Source organism: Hemicordylus capensis, chromosome 1 (assembly GCF_027244095.1).
Source record: "Hemicordylus capensis ecotype Gifberg chromosome 1, rHemCap1.1.pri, whole genome shotgun sequence".
Classification (NCBI taxonomy): Eukaryota; Metazoa; Chordata; class Lepidosauria; order Squamata; family Cordylidae; genus Hemicordylus; species Hemicordylus capensis.
In genome coordinates, this window is record NC_069657.1 from 458,457,021 (window position 1) to 458,473,969 (window position 16,949).

At 62.6% G+C, this 16,949-nt stretch overlaps 2 protein-coding genes across 2 annotated transcripts; one reads left to right on the plus strand and one right to left on the minus strand.

Moving 5' to 3' along the window:
* Positions 1–1,362: 1,362 nt before the first annotated feature.
* Positions 1,363–10,619, minus strand: LOC128325397 (uridine-cytidine kinase-like 1). The gene is made up of 16 exons (XM_053251120.1): positions 10,241–10,619; positions 9,590–9,728; positions 9,227–9,456; positions 8,709–8,815; positions 8,394–8,564; positions 6,956–7,027; positions 6,438–6,627; positions 5,412–5,473; positions 5,002–5,018; positions 3,995–4,093; positions 3,689–3,782; positions 3,534–3,596; positions 3,018–3,140; positions 2,794–2,901; positions 2,388–2,544; positions 1,363–2,132 (listed from the first exon to the last, which is right to left on the minus strand). Exons 1-16 carry the CDS (start codon positions 10,401–10,403, stop codon positions 2,059–2,061), a joined length of 1,869 nt encoding a protein of 622 aa, XP_053107095.1. The 5' UTR covers positions 10,404–10,619; the 3' UTR covers positions 1,363–2,058.
* Positions 10,620–11,190: 571 nt separating this feature from the next.
* On the plus strand, positions 11,191–12,732 carry LOC128325420 (uncharacterized). The gene is made up of 2 exons (XM_053251151.1): positions 11,191–11,631; positions 11,829–12,732. The coding sequence occupies exons 1-2, from the start codon at positions 11,222–11,224 to the stop codon at positions 11,998–12,000; spliced, it is 582 nt and encodes a 193-aa protein (XP_053107126.1). The 5' UTR covers positions 11,191–11,221; the 3' UTR covers positions 12,001–12,732.
* Positions 12,733–16,949: the final 4,217 nt, after the last annotated feature.

Consider the following 16,949-nt stretch of genomic DNA (forward strand, 5'->3'; position numbering starts at 1 on the left):
GAAAGTACTTCCGTTTGCTGGTCCTAGATTTTATGGGGCGACTGCTGGTTCTAGTGTTGTGTGTGAGGCAGAAATGTCGCTCTATCCACTTTCTCTACACCATGTACGGTTTTATAGACCTTGATCGTGTCTCCCCACGACACAGACGCAAAACTAACAGACTTGAAGAACCAGAAGTTCTGACCTTGCAAGATACAAGCTGGCGCCTGAGGGCAGCTGCTCTCTCCTCACCCGCCCCCCAGCTGCCAGGAGAGCTGCTCCTGCTCCCCTGTCTTTCTTGTTGCCGCTGAGCTCGGCCGTACCTCCCCCCCTCGCAGCCCCCACCCCCGCTGCTCCGGTCACGCCATGCCTCTCCCCCAAGCCCTGCACTGGGGTGGCTTCCAGGCTGCCCAGCGCTGGCTTCCCATCCTTCCCCTTGGAGCCCACCATGGCCTTGACACTCCTGCCCCGCTCAGATGCACCCCACCCTCTGCTCTGCCTCCATCACCCGGGGCCTTCAGATGTTCTCCTGCAAGCTCCTCCACCAACTCCAGCCTAAAGCCACTGTAGTGCAGTTCTGTCCTGCCTCTATTCCTCTCCCCTTCCCACAGTATTGAGATTGTAAGCCTCTTGGGGCAGTGAACTCTCCTCTAATTCTGTCAAGTGCCTTGCACATTGATAGCACCACATAAACAATACAAATACCTACCACTGCATAGAAACTGTATAGCACTTTGGGGGGTGGGGGTGGGGGGTGTAAAAAGCATCACATCTATTGTGTTGCTGTAATCCCCAGATTGCAGCTGAGGCGAAGATGGAGCAGCTCCCTAAAAGGAGTTTGTCTCTCCCTGGCGACAGGCGACGTCTCCCGCCTAAGGAAGCTTCTGCAGCAGAGGGAGCGTGCCTTCAGCTCCTGCTGGGGACTTCCCAGAAGCCTCTGGGGGGCCACTGCGGGAAACAGAGGCTAGACTAGAGAAGACTAGACTCTTCTGTCACGTTTTAATCCAACTGCACCCTCAAAGAAACTCTGGACTACTCTAGAGCATCTCTGCCCACCCCACTGAAGATGGTCCTCAAAATGCACAAGTGGCCAGGCAACGCCCTGGGAAACTAACACAACCCCCCCCCGCGCCCCCCCCCCCGCACTGTGGCCCACATGAGGCTTCGTTTGGGCAGAAGACGCTGCCCCCAGCCCAGGACAGCAAGCCCAACGGATGCCTTCCCTGTGAGGAATGGGGAGCTGGGAACTCGCTCTGCAGGAGGACACTCGCTACAGCGCCGCACACCATTCTCCAAGCCTCTTTTCCGCCGTGCCTTTGAGCCGAATGGCCTGCCCAGGAGGCCTGTTACGCAGCCCGGCCCAGGAAAAGCACCACCAGCAGCAGGAGTCACTGTCTGTCTTTATCACCACATACAAAAGCAAGGCAGGCAGCGGAGTTCAGGGTGGAGGAAGGGGCCAGATGGTGGGGGCAGGCTGGCCACAGGCACACACAAGCCAAGCCACCTGCAGAGCGGGCCCAGCCCAGCTCCAGGCCCAGCGCCACTTCTGGGAAGGCAGAGCCAGCAATGGGCAGGCGGGGGGCGGGGGGGCAGCGACTCCTGCCTCTGGAGCAAGGTCCCTTATGGCTGTATTTGTGGTCCCGCATGTTCCGGTGCAGTCTCGAGGGGGGGAGGGGGGCTGGGGCCAGTGGCACTCCGGTCCCTAGGAAAGGAGGAGGAGGGTCTTGAATGGAGGCAGCCGCCCAGGAAGCTCTTCATCCTGTGCCCAGAGGGAGGAGGGGGCACACACAGCATCAGCCACCAGCCAGACTTCCTTCCAGCAGAGTCCCAGAGCTAGCGCAGGCCAGGAGGCTCAAGGTCGTCTGCAGCAAGGGCCCCACAGAGACCCCCCCACACACACGGAGCTGGCAGCAGCAGCAGCAGCAGGGCATGCCCACCTGGGGCGCTGGGGGCCGCTGAGGATGCCGAGCATGGTGGCAGCTCTTAAAACTGCGTGGGGAGGGAGCTGTGCAGCCTAGCCCAAGGCCCCACTTCTGCAGCACCCCCACAAGAAAGGAGGCCCTGCCCCACGGGAGCAGCTCAGCTGTCCATGTTGTCACTTTCAGACCAGGGCAGGGTGCCATCGGTACCAAAGTATCTGTCTCCAAAGTTACCTGGAGGGAAACACAAGCCACGTGGGTCACAGGGGCAGCCAGAGCTTGCCCCCCCCCACTCCCCAGAGATGCACAACAAGCAGCATCGGCCAAGCAAGCCACTCTCGTCTCTGCAGTGGCCCCTGCGTCCCTCCCCCGGACAGAGGCCCCAGCCCGTCTGTGGTCCTTGGCTCTCCCCGCCAGGGTAGCTGAACTGCCTAGAGGCTCAGGCCAAGAGGAAGCCCCCTACACCTCCCCACAGCAGCTCCTGCTCACCAATGCCAGGGATGATGTGGAACTCCTCGTTAACTCTCTTGTCCACTGCCGTGGTGATGATCCGCACATGTGGAAAGGCGTAGGCCACGGAATGGACCCCCATCTCAGCCATCAGCAAGGAGAGCAGGAAGATCTTGTCCTCCTGAACATCGTGATCCTGTAGCACAAGTGGCTGTGAGTGCCCACGCCCCGCCCCACCCCACGGCACGCCAGACCCTCACCAGATTGCAGGGCATGCAGTAGAAAGCCCCCTGCTGGTGCCCCCAGCCTCTGCCAGGAAGGGGGCATGGGCGGGAGGACCCACAACCCTGGCCCCCACAGGCCCTCAGCCTGCCACACAAACACAGCCCCGACGGGCAGCCTGGTTCCGAGGCCACCCATTGCCTGGAAGAGGGTCTCCACCTACCAGCAGCACCCGCACGGCCATCATGGCAGCAGCCCCTGTTGACACGGTGCTGTCCATCAGGATGACGTAGTCCTCGCTGATCTCCTTGGGCAGCCGGAGGTAGTGCAGCTGGTGGGAGGGAGGGAGGGAGGGAGGAAGGGAGGGAGAGCCATCATGGAGCCCACTGACACCACCTTCCGCTGCTCCCCCTCCCTCCCATGGCCCCCCCCCATCCGACTGTCCACCTCTGGCTCCCCCGTGTCGTGGTTCGTCTGGATGAGGATCTTGCCCAAGCGGATGTCCTTGCAGACGGCGGTGAGGGCTTGCTCCATGGTCTCTCCCGCTCGCAGGATGGAGACGCCTGTGATCTGGGGGTGAGGATGAGCAGTCTTGGCGGGGGGGGCTGGGACCGCTCCCCACGGCCCTCATCCACACCCTGACCTCAGCCCCCGCTTGCCAGCTCCAGATCAGGAGGCCCACAGCCCAAGCTCAGCCCCAGCAGCAGCAGCAGCAGCAGGGCCAAGCAAGGCCTCCGCCAGCCCGAGGAGGGGAGGCCCTCCTGGGAGAGATGGGCCAACAGGTGGACTCTGCAGGAGGCCACTTCCGATCCGCCAGGGCTCTGGGAACAGAAGGAGGCTCAGCAGCGGAGGCCGGGCCAGGCTCAAGCCCGAGGAGCTGCTGAAGCCCCAACACAACCCAAGGTAGCTGCAGAGACTCCCCTGGGACCCTCTGCGGGGGGTGGGGGGGGCAGAGCAACTCACCCGCTGCCTGTGGAAGCGCTTGCCTTCATAGACAGTCCCCTGCGGAGTCTCCACGGTCACCGGCTGCAAAAGCCAAGGAGAAGAGCGGCCGAGTGGGCGGGGCTGGAGGGCAGCCCCAGGCGGGGGGGGGCGGCTGGGGAGTGGGGGGGCTGTACCTTGAGGGGCAGGAAGGAGAGGGCGTGCTCGATCAGCAGGCGCATGAGGCGCTTGGAGTAGAAGATGAACTCGTCCCTGGTGGTGTCCTTATTCCTGGGGGACAAGCAGCAGCCAGGAATGCAACAGCCCTGCCCTCGGCACAAGGCAGCCGAATCCAGGGCAGGGGCACAGGTCCGCCCAGCCCAGCCCCTGCCCCACGGACCCCCCCCCCCGCCCCCCGCTGCTTCAGCAAAGCCTTCCAGCTTTGGGCCCCAGGGACAGCCCAAAAGCAGGGCAGCCCAGCCCGCGCCACGGCCAGCCGGTACCTGATGATGGTGTGCATCCCCCGGACTTGCGGCGTGCTCTCCAGGACGCTCAGGCTCTTTGGCAGCGGCTGGCCCTGGTGGGCGGAGGCCAAGGCGGCTCTGCGCAGGAGGGGAGAGGGGCGGGCGGGCGGGCAGGGGGTGAGCAGGAGTGAGGGCAGGACCCGCCCTTCTGCCCCACCGCAGCGGCACCAGCAGACCCTGGGGCCTCCAAGGGTGGTGGCTTTTCCCACAGCGCCCCCCCCCCCAGAAGGGCCAGCTCCTCCCCAACAGGGCGAGGCTGCCCAGGGCTCCCTTTGCGCTGACAGCACCAGCGGTGGGGCGTGGGGGGAACTGCGCCCGGAGGCGGAGGCATGCGGCCAGGCTGGCCTGGTGCTCCTGGGCACCCGCCGGGGCCAATGCCCTTGCCCCAAAGTCCTGGCAGCTCTGCCAGGCTTCCTTCCGGGCCCCTGAAACGGGAAGCACAGGAAGAGAGCGCAGCCTGGCCCTGCTGCTGCCGCCCCTGCCCCAGCCCCCAAGCACAGGGAGGCCAGCAGGGAGGGAGAGAGGCGGCAGGAGAGGAGCCCGCCCCCCCGCCCCACCCCGGCAGGAGTCGCCAGAGCAACCCCCTTCCAGGGCGGGAGCCTCTGCCCTGCCCCCACAGCAGGAGGGAGCCAGGCACAGAGCCAGGGAGTCCCAGGCAGCACCTCCTCCCAAGAGCTGCTCGGGGGGGGGGGGGGGTGCCTTGCAGGCAGGCAGAGCTGAGCAGCCAGCAAAGGGAGCACCGCCCCCCCGCCCCCCCCCCCGGAGCAGCCAGCACAGGGCCTTGCTCAGCCTAAGCAGCAACTGTGGGGAGAAGTGGCCCAGCCCCCTGCCTTGCCTCCTCCCTCAGCCACGGAGGGTGGTGCTGGACGGCAGGCAGGCCCCTACTCCCACCACTGCCCCACTGGCAGAGCGACAGGGCGAGGCCCCGGGAGGGGGCAAAGAGGAAGGGGCCCAGCTCTGCCCCCCCGCCCCAGCTGCCATCTTACCTGACTGTGATCTCGCGCTGAGTGGAGGCAGGAAGAGCCCATTAAATCGAGAGGAGAGATGGCAGCGGCAGCAGCAGGGTCATGATGCAAGGCGGGCGGGGGATAAACAGGACAGCCAGTCACTGCACCCAGCCCGCTCCACCCAAAAGCCTGGTCTGGGGCCCCAGCCCCCCCCCCCCGGACTCCCCTCTCCTCCCCCTGGCCCCCACTGGCGAGAACCGAGCCTTACCCAGGGGCAGAAGGGGATGGGATGGGAGGCTCCAGAGTCAAGTGGGGAGGTGGGGGAAGAAGCCGCTTAGGACTGGGAGGTCACGCAGGTGTTGGGTGGCGTGGGGAGGCTTGGCAGAGGGCGCAAGAGCTGGAGCTGGAGCCCGCCACGTGGCAAGGAAGACACTCCCTCCCTTTCTCACCTTCTCCAACTGGCTGTGCACATGCTGAACAATCAAGTCCAGAGCGACAAAATTCTCCCCACCTGGAGAAGCAGCAAGGGGGGGGGGAGAAGGAGAGGAGGCCCCTCGGTCAGCAACCTCTGGCTAGTCTGGCGCTGCCATTCCCCCTCTAGGGACAGGCACTGCCCCCTCCGCACCCCGCAGGATACCTCAAAGAGCCCCCAGGGCAGCGCTGACAGAGGAGTGCTGCCGAAAGCTCAGCCAGAAGAGCCATCCTTCTTGCTCCAAGCACAGGATGCGTGCCTTGGTGGGCCTCAGCGCCAGGCCACTGACTGGCTCTGCATGGACCCTGCAGCAGGGCTCTCTCGCTTTGCAGACAGGGGTGCTGAAGCTGAGAGAGCGGCGAGCCAAGATCTCCCTGGCACATTTGTAGCCCAGGTAAGATTCCAATCCGCATCTTCCCAGCGCCCACCTTCACCCCCTATACAACACAATCGGCTCAGAACACAGGCACGCACGCACACCCCCTGCAGCTGGAATGTTTAAACGTCTGCCCACTGTTCACCAAACATCCCACACTGACTGATGTGCAGCATCTAAGTACGCCTGCGGGCCCTGGAAACGAGGACTCGGATGTATGAAGCTTGCTGGAGAGCAAGACTCTGTTTACCACAGACGGATGCCAGCCAGCCAAAGAGGCTCACCTTTCAGGTTTGGAGGACAATCCACTTTTAACCCAAATTTTCAATGAAACATTTCACATTCAAAATGCAGAGGGTGGACTCTCAGATCTGAGCGAAGAGAAACGTCATTTCGTTTTAAGGCCTGAGGAGCCCCTGCCAGAGGCCAAGTCAAAGGCCTCTGCAGCCAGCAGCCTCAGGGAAGCCATGCGGCAACCAGCCAGTTTGGCCAGAAGGGGCCGACCTTCCGGCTAGCTCTTGCAGCTCCAACGGAGCTGAGCCTCGGCCCGGCCTGGCCCTGCCCGTCAGACCCTGGTGCTCCCACCCCCCTCCTGCCCTGCCCTTGGCCCCACTTTCCCCCCCTCACCTCGGGGCACAACAATGTCTGCCGCCTGCACTGTGGGCTCGATGTACTGCTCAAAGGCTGGCTTCACAAACTTGCTGTACTGCTTGATGACCCCAGCCACGTCCCGGCCACGCTCCATGATGTCCCGCTTCAGTCGCCGGACCAGCCGGATGTCCGAGTCCGTGTCCACAAACACCTTCATGTCCAGGAGCTGAGGAGTCGGGAGAGAGCCGCACTGGATTAGGCCCCTCCCACCAGCCAGCCCTTCTCCGGCTCAGAACACACAGGCACCACCTGGCAGCAGGCGAGAGGGCCTGCCCCGCTCAGCGCTGGCCTGTGGGCTTCTCAGGGGCATCTGGTGGGCCACTGTGGGAAACTGGATGTAGACTGGATGGGCCTTCTCGGGCCTGTTCTCAGGAGCCAGCCAGGATCACTCCCAGGACAGAGAGAGACCCCCCCCCCCCGGGGACCCACCGTGTGCAGCTCTGCTCCTGACCAGCGCCACTCCACTGGCCCCTCGCTTCAGCCCAGCTCGATACCTGTAGAAGCTCCTTGTTGGCAAATGCCAGGATCCCTTCAAACACAATCACGTTGGCCCCATAGATCGTCTTCTGCAGAGAGGGGAGAAAGGGTGTGGCAGACTCAGTGGGAAGGCAGGGAGCAGCTCCACCGCATCCTGGAGAAACCGGCCCAGACAGGCCCTGCTCCAAGGCCAGAGGACAGCTGCTGCCCACCTCCCAAGAGGACTTTGTTCCATGAGGCCCACGGTATGCTGCTTTGCCTCTGGGGCACGGGCACACAGCCAGAGGCCAAGCCCCCACTCACCACACGTGCCAAGGGGGCCCCATGCTCTCCATGGGGATCTCACTTGTAAGTACAACTTTCTTCACCCCACATGGCCACACCCCTCAGGCACTAAGGAGGGGAGGCAGCCTCCACTAGCAGAATTCCTGGAAGCCCACGTTTTTCAGCTGCTTTTGTCCTTTAGAATTTATTTGTTAAAGCACATCAGCATTCTGCTAACAATTCTGAAGCAAAAGGAGACCCCTCTCAAGGGGGGGCTCAAAAGCACCCCCTACAGCAAAGGCCAAGATGGAGAGCAGGGGCCGGGAGAGACACCCCAATATCAAGAGAGTTCCCTTTCCCTGCTGAAGAGGTCCGAAGTCCAAGGGTACTCCAGAGGGACAGCAAGGCTCAGGCAAGCTCTGGGGACCTGGGATGCAGCAATGGCTTGGACACAGACATGGCGGCAGTCTTTTTTCTGACTGAGCCTCTACATTGCTAACTCAGAGACAAGGCAACTTGCTGAAGTCAACCAAATTAACTCTTCCTCTCCCTGATGCTCAGCAAGCCCCAAGCTTCCTTCCCCACAAACTGAGGAGCCCCATTCAGATGCCAAAGAGAGAAACAGGTGTAACGGTAGAAGACTCTCCAGCTGCCGAATTCATCATTGGATTCATCCTGCCATGAGCCAGGGACCCAGTACTGGAGGAATACAACTCCACAGATGGACTGCTTCAGTTTCCAGAGATGACCACAGACCTGCATAACATCAGGCCAGGTCTGGCCCACAAAGCTTCTTTTTGCTGGCTCAGGGGTAGCAATGCCTAGCAGCAACAGCAGTAGCCACAAAGAGCTCTTGGCCTGGCCTGCCTTTGAGCAGCAGCCTGTACTTCTGGATTCCCTGCGGTGCTTGTCCAGGGCAGTTGGCCCCTACCTGCACGCTTTGCTAGCCCTACCCCTGGGCCAGAGCCCACCAACATCACCCCTCACCCCCGACTCCAAACTGCTGCCCCCTCACTTTATTCACATTTTCTTACAAGAAGTGTTAACGTAGTTAACACTGTACTGAAAACTGACCTTTGCCCCCATGTCCCAAGTCATGGCTGGCTCTGGCCCACTGGCGCTGTGCACCCTGGACTAACACAGTGAGTTACGTGGGGGTAGCACTCCCCTCCCCAGGCCCACCCTACCTACCCACTCCTTGCGCCGACTGTGTGTGGTGAAGTCATAGACGGGAACTTTAACGCTCTTGCCCTCTTTAAGCTTCCGCAGGACGCTGATCAGCAAGTCAAAGTCAAAGGCATCCGGGTGGTCAAAGTTGTATTCGTTATGGGCAGCCTGCTGCTGCTGCTCCTTGTTCAGCACCTGGGAGAGCGCCAGAGGCCAGCGGGTGATCAGCCAGGCAGGGCTCCTCCTCCTCCTCCTCCTCCTCCTCCTCTCCCCAACCCAGCTCTGGAGCCTCAGGCAGGACCCAGAGGAGGCCCTGCTGCTGCTGCTGCTGCTGCTTACCTTGTAGAAGCTGTCCATGGAGAGCAGCACCACCCAAGGCACGTCCAGGGCCTCAATGATTTTGTTGGCTACGGTCGTCTTGCCAGAGGCGCTTCCGCCACACAAGCCTGGGTGTGTGTGTGGGGGGGGGAGGAGGAGGAGGAGGAGGAGATACCCCCATGATTACACAGGCCAGTAGTCTGGCTTCCCCAAACAATGAAAAGGGGCTGCCTGGAAAAGGGGGGGGGCTGGGGAGCGCAAGTGCTGGGAAGAGATGCCAGCCACACCCGACCCCACCCCAAGGTCCCCTCCCACGGCTGGCAAGTCCCATGGAAGAGGCTTCTTGGCAGACGGGTGACCCGAGGCCCAAGGCCCGGAGAAGGTCCCCTGGCTGCACCACCTTGGCCGGGAAGGCCCTGCAGCAGCAGCCGCCAGCAGCAGCGAGGGGGGAGGCGGCGCCCGCGCACTGCGGCTTCCGGCTGGGCGCCCCCGCCCCTGCGAGCGCCCCATGGCGGGCCCCCTCCTCCTGCGTGACCCACCGATGACGAAGGCCTCCTTGAAGGGGGTGCCGGCCTCGTTGTACCAGGGCGGGCGGCCGGCGGTGTAGATGGTGCGCTTGCTGGTGCGCAGGAGCGGCGGTTCCGTCTTGCACTGGCTGGTGCTCCGCTTGCGCGGCGAGGGCGGCGGCAGGCAGCGGAGCAGGCGGCGCGGGCGGGGCGGGCAGCGCAGCAGGCTCTCCAGCGGCGACGCCGACGCCTCCCGGCCCCCGCTACGGACACAGAGAGAGAGAGAGAGAGAGAGAGAGGTGGGGGACCCCCTCCCCAGGCGGAGCGGCGCAGAGGAGGGCGGCCTCCCAGCCCTCGCCGGGGTCCCGCCCTGCCCACCGGAGACCGACCCCTCACCTTCCACCCCGACGCGGCGGAGGCGGCAGCCGTGCCTCCGCCTCTCCGCCCTCCCCCTGCCCGGCCATCGGGGCCGCCACTGCCGCCGCCGCCGCCGCCGCCATCTTGGGCGCCCTCCTTCCGCTCGTGGCCGCACAGCCTGCCGGGAAGAAGGCGGTCGGCTGACGTCACGCCCCTCCCCTCGCCTCGCCTGCCTCCCGGGTGGGACTTCAGCTCCCGGCAGGCAGCGGGCGGCGCTTCCGGTCCGCCTCCTGCGCCCGAGCCCCAGAGGCCGGCTGGAAGCGGGCGGGCGGGGCGGGCTCCTGCGCCTGGGCCTGGGCGGAGGGCCGCCCGGAAGCCGCAGGGCGCAGGCGGGCTCCTCCGGCCCCCGGCGGGAGGCTGCGGCGCTGGGCTGCTGCGGCTGGCGCGACGCCCTCCCCCGCCCCGCCCCGCCGCCGGCCGACCAGTCTTCGCTCGCGCCGCTGCGCCCCTTCACGCCGCCCCGGAGCAACGGGCGGCCCCCGTGGTTCCTGCGGGGCGGGCTGGCCTCTCTCCCCCGCGGCCCCTCCTCGCACGCGCCTCCGGGTCGGACAGCCTCTCCGCTGTTCCGCAGGGGCTCCGCGAGAGGCCGACCCCCTCCGCCTACCCCAGCCCCAACCCTGCTGCAGAGACCTGGCATGTAGGGCCCTTTGCCCCCTCTGTGCCCGTCTTCGCGGGGCTTCCCCGGGGCTGTTCTGTCGACGGTGTCTGAGCGCCGACCCGCTGCCTGCTGGGACTGCCCAGCGGCAACCCGTCCCTTCAAGCGCCGTCCCTGCGGGCGGCCCGGGGCGTCCATGAGCTGCTCCACGAGCACCCGGCTGCTGGCTGTGCGCTGGTCCTCCTCGGCCCCTGCAACAGCCGGCTGCTCCCCACCGAGGTTTCCGCCTCCAAGCGGCCCCACAGCCCCGGGACCTGGGCGCAGTGTGTGTCCGCCACGCTCAGGGCTACGACCTCCGAGCGCACCTGCTGGAGAGCAGAAGGGTCGGTGAAACCAAGGGGACCTGGCCGAAGCGTCTCTCGGGTGGGCCTAGCGGTGGGGCGGGGGAGCGGGACCTGGGCCGGCGGGGAGGGATCAGTCGGAGGGACCCGGCTCTTTCCAGGCCGAGAGCCGCCTCTCTCTCCTGGGCAGACTGGACGGTGCCTGAGGAGGTGCCGCTGGACCAGTCTCCTGCGCCAGTCGGGCAAAGAGGGCCTCTTCCGTGCCTTCTGACTCCGCAGCCAGGACGTCCGAAGGCAACACCCGCCCCCCAGCCCGCCTGGTCTTCCGACCCGACGCGCTCCGCAGCAGAGTTTGTTTAGGGCCCCCGAAAGAGTCGGACGACGAGAGCATCCCGGGAGTGGCCAGGACTGGCCTGCAGCTCCCGCCCCCGCGTCCGTCCAGCGGCACCTCCTCAGGCACCGTCCAGTCTGCCCAGGAGAGAGAGGCGGCTCTCGGCCTGGGAAGAGCCGGGTCCCTCCGACTGATCCCTCCCCGCCCCACTGCTAGGCCCACCCGAGAGACGCTTCGGCCAGGTCCCCCTGGTTTCACCGACCCTTCTGCTCTCCAGCAGGTGCGCTCGGAGGTCGTAGCCCTGATCGTGGTGAGGGGCCTTCTCGGGCGTCGCGGGTTGTTGGATGGCCACGGCTGGGCCCACTCGCTCCTCCTCGGGCAGCTGCTGCTTCCAGTGGCCGAAGCAGACGCCTTGTTCGCTCTCGCTCCCACCCCCCGCGGCGGGGTCCGTAAGCTTGTCGTTCAGCCTGCAGCCCGACCCGAGGGGAATCCGTGGGGAGACTGAGAAGCCAATCCCGCCTGGAGCTGCAGTGGGAAGGCAGCGAGCGGGACTGACTGCCCGCGGGTCCGCCCCTCTGGAGCTTCCCGGTGCTGAGCCTTCAGGGGGGCCGGCCGGGATGCCTGCCTGGGCCGCCTCCTCGCCTGCGCTGTTGATTGCCCAGCCAGCCCCACCCACCGCGGTTCCCCAGGGGTCCCGCCAGCGAGGGTGCCCGCGCCTCCTGGGAGCCTCGGTGCAGGCCAGCTTCAGCTGGGGGTGAGCTGCTACCTCTCACTGCGGAGAGTCCGCTAGCCGGCCAAAGGGCACGCAGCTGCCCTCAGGCGTCCTTCCTTCCCAGCCCAGCGGGAGGCGGGGCCAGGGGTGGCCTGCTGGCGAGTAGCATTTTGCTTCCCCAGCCTGGTTCTCCTGCAGCGAGCGAGAGGCTAACAGGGGTCTTTCTTTCCTAAGAGCAGCCAGCCTGAGAGCTGGTCCAAAGTGGGACCTTCTCCGAGGAGCATCCTCCTCCGCACAGCGGCCAGCCAGACGTTAACCCTAGCCGGGAGGCCCGCAAGCCAGAGATGCAGGCCCACTCCTGCTGTTGTTCCCCTCCCCCAGCAAGAGCATTCAGAGGTAGACTGCCTTTGAGCATGGAGGTTCCATTCCACTCTCGGGACCAGCCGCCATAGATTGCTGACTGTCTGCTACGGATAGAGCTGTATCGTCTGTTTCGGCCTGAATCCCTTTCAGCAGTAGATAGTACTTGAGGGAGCCAGCTGGGAAGGTCAGTACCACCTGGGGGCACGAATGCTCACTATTAATTTTGAAGAGCTCTACACCTCTTCAAGAGCGCTGGAAAACAGGCGACCGCACTGGGAGGCTTGCCGCTCTCGGTGTGTTCTCGTGCTCGGATGGGCCTGACCAATGTGACAGGCGGGGCCCCATTTGCATGCCGTCCTAAACGTTCGGAAAACGCAGAAGTGACTACGAAATGTCGTCGGTGTGGTCCGAGGAATCACAGGAATGTTCTCCACAGTTTGCTCCAGGGGGGAGGACAAGGGTTCAGGGTTCATGGTTCCCCTGCCGGCCCCTGGCGCTGACCTCTGGGCAAACATGACTGCGATCTTGCCCTGGTGGTGAAGGGGTCGCTGCAGCAGGGGTCGCAGCAAGGGGGAGGGACCAGCCCCAGGAAGATGTGGTTCGGTCTAGGCCAGGCGAAGGTCCCTATGATATAGACAGTATAAAGCACACTGCGAGGTGGACTCGATATTGCCCGACCCGCAGGGACACAGCTGGTTCCGGAGCGGTATTCGCCTCTATCTGCCATTTCGAATGGCAGAAGGCAGGGCTTTATTCAACGTGTGTACTGCCTCGCCCAGTATAAACACAGATAGAAAACAAATAAATAACTCATACAAAATTCAAACCAATTTAAAATCATTTCAGTCATAAAGAAAGGCCAGGCGCCAAATATATGTTTTTAGGGCTCCTTTAAAGGCTGCTGAAACTCATAAGCCTCTAATAGCCGTAGGGCGCACATTCCAAAGCCCAGGAGCAGTGGCAGATAAGGCCGGGTCCAGAGTCCCTGGACCTCTCCTGTTTGTTTGTTTGATTGATTGATTGATTGATTGGATCTGAAATCTTTATACCGCACCCCTCTAGTCCACTACTGCTCAGGCGGCTCACAACACTCATCGAACAGAGACCTGGTACGGCGATATCAAAGTTGCAGAGCACTCCGGAGCAGTGACCATCGTGCGATCCAGTTCAGCGTGTGTGTGAGTGGAGTATTGCCAAGGCAGTCCAACACAGATGCGATGGGCTTCAGAAGAGGACACTTCTCGAAAATGAGGGGACTGGTAAAAAGGAAGATGAGAGGGAAAGTCAGAAGAGACAAATCCCCCCAGAAAGCCGGGGACTTATTTAAAACCACAGTACTAGAAGCCCAGTTGGAATGTCTACCAAGAAGGAGGGAAAGTACCACCAAGTTCAGCGTGGCGAACAAGTCGAGTCAGGGAAACTATAAAAGAGGGAAAGAGTTCCTTCAGGAAATGGCAGTCCTGCCCAAGTGAAGAGAACTGAAAGGAACATAAACTCTGGCAGAATAAATGCAGGGAGACCGTCAGGGATGCAAAGAGAGAGTCTGAGGATCAGATAGCTAGAAGTGTCATGGGGGGGGGGAGAACCCAAACTTATTTAAATACACCAGAAGTAGGAAACCTGCCAGGGAGGCGGTTGGATCCTTCGATGATATGAGCGTGAAAGGGATTATTAAGGAGGATAAGGAGATTGCAGAGAAGCTGAACGAATTATTTGCATCTCTCTTCATGGTGGATACTGACCATATACGCTCTCGGGAACCGAACTTCTCAGACTTGGAGGCTGAAGAACTGGGCCAATTTGAGGTGATGAGAGAAGATGTTTGAAACTGTCTTGAAAAACTAAAAATTAACAAATCGCCAAGGACAGACGGCATCACCCAAGAGTTCTGAAGGAACCCAAATGTGAAACTGCTGGTGTCCTAGCAAAAATATTTGGAGCACTGTATACAGTTCTGATCACCGTATCTTAAGAAGGATATTGTAGAACTGGGAAAGGTGCAGGAGAGGACAAGAAAGATGGTCAGGGTCCTGGAGCACCTTTCTTATGAGGCCAGGCTAGAGCATCTGGGGCTTTTTAGTTTGGATAAGACATGAGGGATATGATAGGGGGTGTATAAAATGGGGGACATGATAGAGGTGTATAAAATTATGCAGGTTCTGGAGAGAGAGGAATGTTTCTCCCTCTCCCAACACTAGAACCCCGCAGGGGTCATCCCATGAAACTGGATACTGGGGAATGTAGGCCTGACAAAAGAAGTACTTTTTCACACAACCCAGAATTAACCTATGGAATTCTCTGCTGCAGGATGTGGTGATGGCCACTAGCTTGGATGGCTCTAAAGGGACTTAGTCTGACTCAGGGAGGACAGGGCTATAGATTTAACACCTCCAGGCTCACTTCCTCGGGTGGCCCTTCCCCGCTCTTGTGACCATGGAGCCGGGGTTGCTTCCCTTTCTCAGACGTGCCCGCCTCCCGAGTGCAGCGCCCTTGCAGCTGTGCATCCCGGATGGAGCCTTCTTCCGCACGAGCCAGCCTGCCTCTGTCGTCCCATTGGACAACCCCTGCTAACTGGGCAAAGAGGCACCTTTTACCGTGGTGATTCTCTTTGTTGAGCAGGGGGAGAGTAACTGGCCCTCTCCACCCCCAGCACAGGACCTCCAGTGGCTGTTGCTGGTGTCTATCTTGTGTTTCTTTTTAGATTGTGAGCCCCACTTTGGGGACAGGGAGCCATCTTATTCGTTTATTATTTCTCTGTGTAAACCGCCCTGAGCCATTTTTGGAAGGGCGGTATAGAAATCGAATGAATGGATGAATGGATGAATGAATGAATGAAAGGCTCTTTGGGTCAGGCTCGCCTGCCACGCCCAGAGAGGAGGGAGTATTCTGGCCTAAGGAGCCATGGGGGCGCCCCGCCTCGGGAAGCCCTTTCGGAGAGCTTCGGAGAGGCCTGCTGCGCACAGTGTCTTCCTCCGGCTGATGCTGATCAGGACATAGCGGGCCGTCCGCTCCCGCTTCCTTCCATTCCACCTCTCCGGTGGTGTAAGAAAGGAACTGGGATGATCATTCTCGGGCCTTCGTTAATTGGCGGGCGGGCGGGCGCGCGCGGGTGGGAGGCTGTCGGTTCTGCGTGGTTTCTTTCAGCCAAGATGGAGTTGTGCCGATCAGACGTGGGGGTCGCAGGTGTGTTGGGGTGGCTTCAGACGGTAGAGAGGCTGCCTCTGTCTTGCCTGCTGTGGCAGCCCGGGGGAGGGGGTGGGGGCGGGGGCGGGGGCAGGCAACCGCCCGTCTGCCTCCCGATCTGGCGCGCTCCTCTTCTGCCTGGCAGGAAGCAAACGAGCCGTCTGCCCTTCCCGGCTGGAGCAAGGTGAGGAACTTTGTCGCCGTGTGCCCGTGCGCTTTCCAGACGGCCCCACGCCTGCCTGCCTGGCGGAAGGGTCCGGGTCGAGGGTCCCCCCAGACTGCCGCCCGTCCTCCCCGCGGCTTTCTCGGCCTTCCCAGGCTTCCGAGCAGCCCCAAGCCTCCTGGCCAGCACAGAGAGAGCCCGCTTCGGCTGGCGCCTCTGCGAAGCGCAGCCAAGATGGGGGAGCGGAGCGCAAGGAAAACGGCAGAGTCCGCTCGGCTGGAGCAGCCTCGGCAGGTTCCGTCGCCTCCTCCTCGGCTCCCAGGGCCGACGGCCCCGCCCGCGGAATCCGCTCAGCCCTTTCCCGGCCGTCTGCGCCGCCAGCCGCATCTCGTGGCCGCGGCGGAGGAAGGATCCGCCCCCCCCCCCGAACAGGACGCCCTTTCCGGGTCCCTCCGGAGGGATTCTCGCCCTCGGTGGGTTCCGAAAGACAGACCTCGCCGGCGGCCTTCCCTGCGGCAAGGGCTGGCTTCCTCGGGCGCCTGCCGTCCGCTGGCCGGAGAGGACCCCATGCCTGGCTGTGCTTGAGGGGGGGCGCTGGGAAGTTTCGGAAGGCTCCGCGGGCCAATTCTGGCGCCAGCAGCAGCCGCCGCCCCTCCTCCGCACCAAGGGAGCGGGCCCGCCGCAGGCGCCTCTTCTCGGCTGCCTCCTTTCCCCCGACGCTCCGCTCGTTTTGAGAGGGTCCGCCTCACCTGCTGGGAATGTGGCCGCGAGGAAGAAGAATGCCAGCGCTCCCTGGCTGGAGTCCTCAGTCGGTGCCCCACAGCTTGCTGACCTTTGGGGGCTTCTCTGCGCCCCACAGGCTACGCCGACGGAACCTCCGGGCACAAGAAGTAGCCCTGCTGCCTCCCGCCTCTGAGCAGGGATGCAGCAGCAGCAGCAGAGCCTCTCGCTTCCCTCGGAGGAGAGGCTTCCCGCCGCGCGCAGCGTCCTTGCAGCCCTTTGGCAGCTTTGGGGGCGCCTGTCCCGGGCCTGCCTGAGGGCTTCTTCACTATCCTGGAGCTGCTGCTCAGACCGCGACGACGAGGACGAAGAACAGATTTTCGACAAAAGTCCCCTTCGAGAAATAAACAATAAAAATGAATAAAATGGCTCCCTGTCCCCAAAGGGCCCACCATCTACAAAAGAAACATAAGAAGGCCACTCGCAACAGGCAGCCACTGGAGGGACGCTGTGCTGTGGGTGGACAGGGCCAGTTGCTCTCCTCCTGCTCAAGAAAGAGACTCGTCACTTTCGAAAAGGGCCTCCTTGCGCTGTGATATCCCCCCCTCAGCACTTTCCCTTCTGGGATCGCAGGCAAATCCCCTTGGATCTCAGAAGGGAAAGGGAAAGGGCTGCGGGGATCAGAGCCCCTGCTAAGGTAGGCCGGGGGCGCTGTGGTCCCCCCTCCCCATAAGCAGGCAAAAACAGAACAAAACACAGAGGGCTATGGTAAATGTGCCGTCAAGTCGATTTCGACTCCTGGCGCCCACAGAGCAGCCCTGTGGCTGTCTGGCAGAATACAGGAGGGGTTGGCCATTGCCGCCTCCCGCGCAGTCTTAGATGGTGTCTTTCAGCATCTTCCTGTATCGCTGCTGCCCGATATAGAATCCCC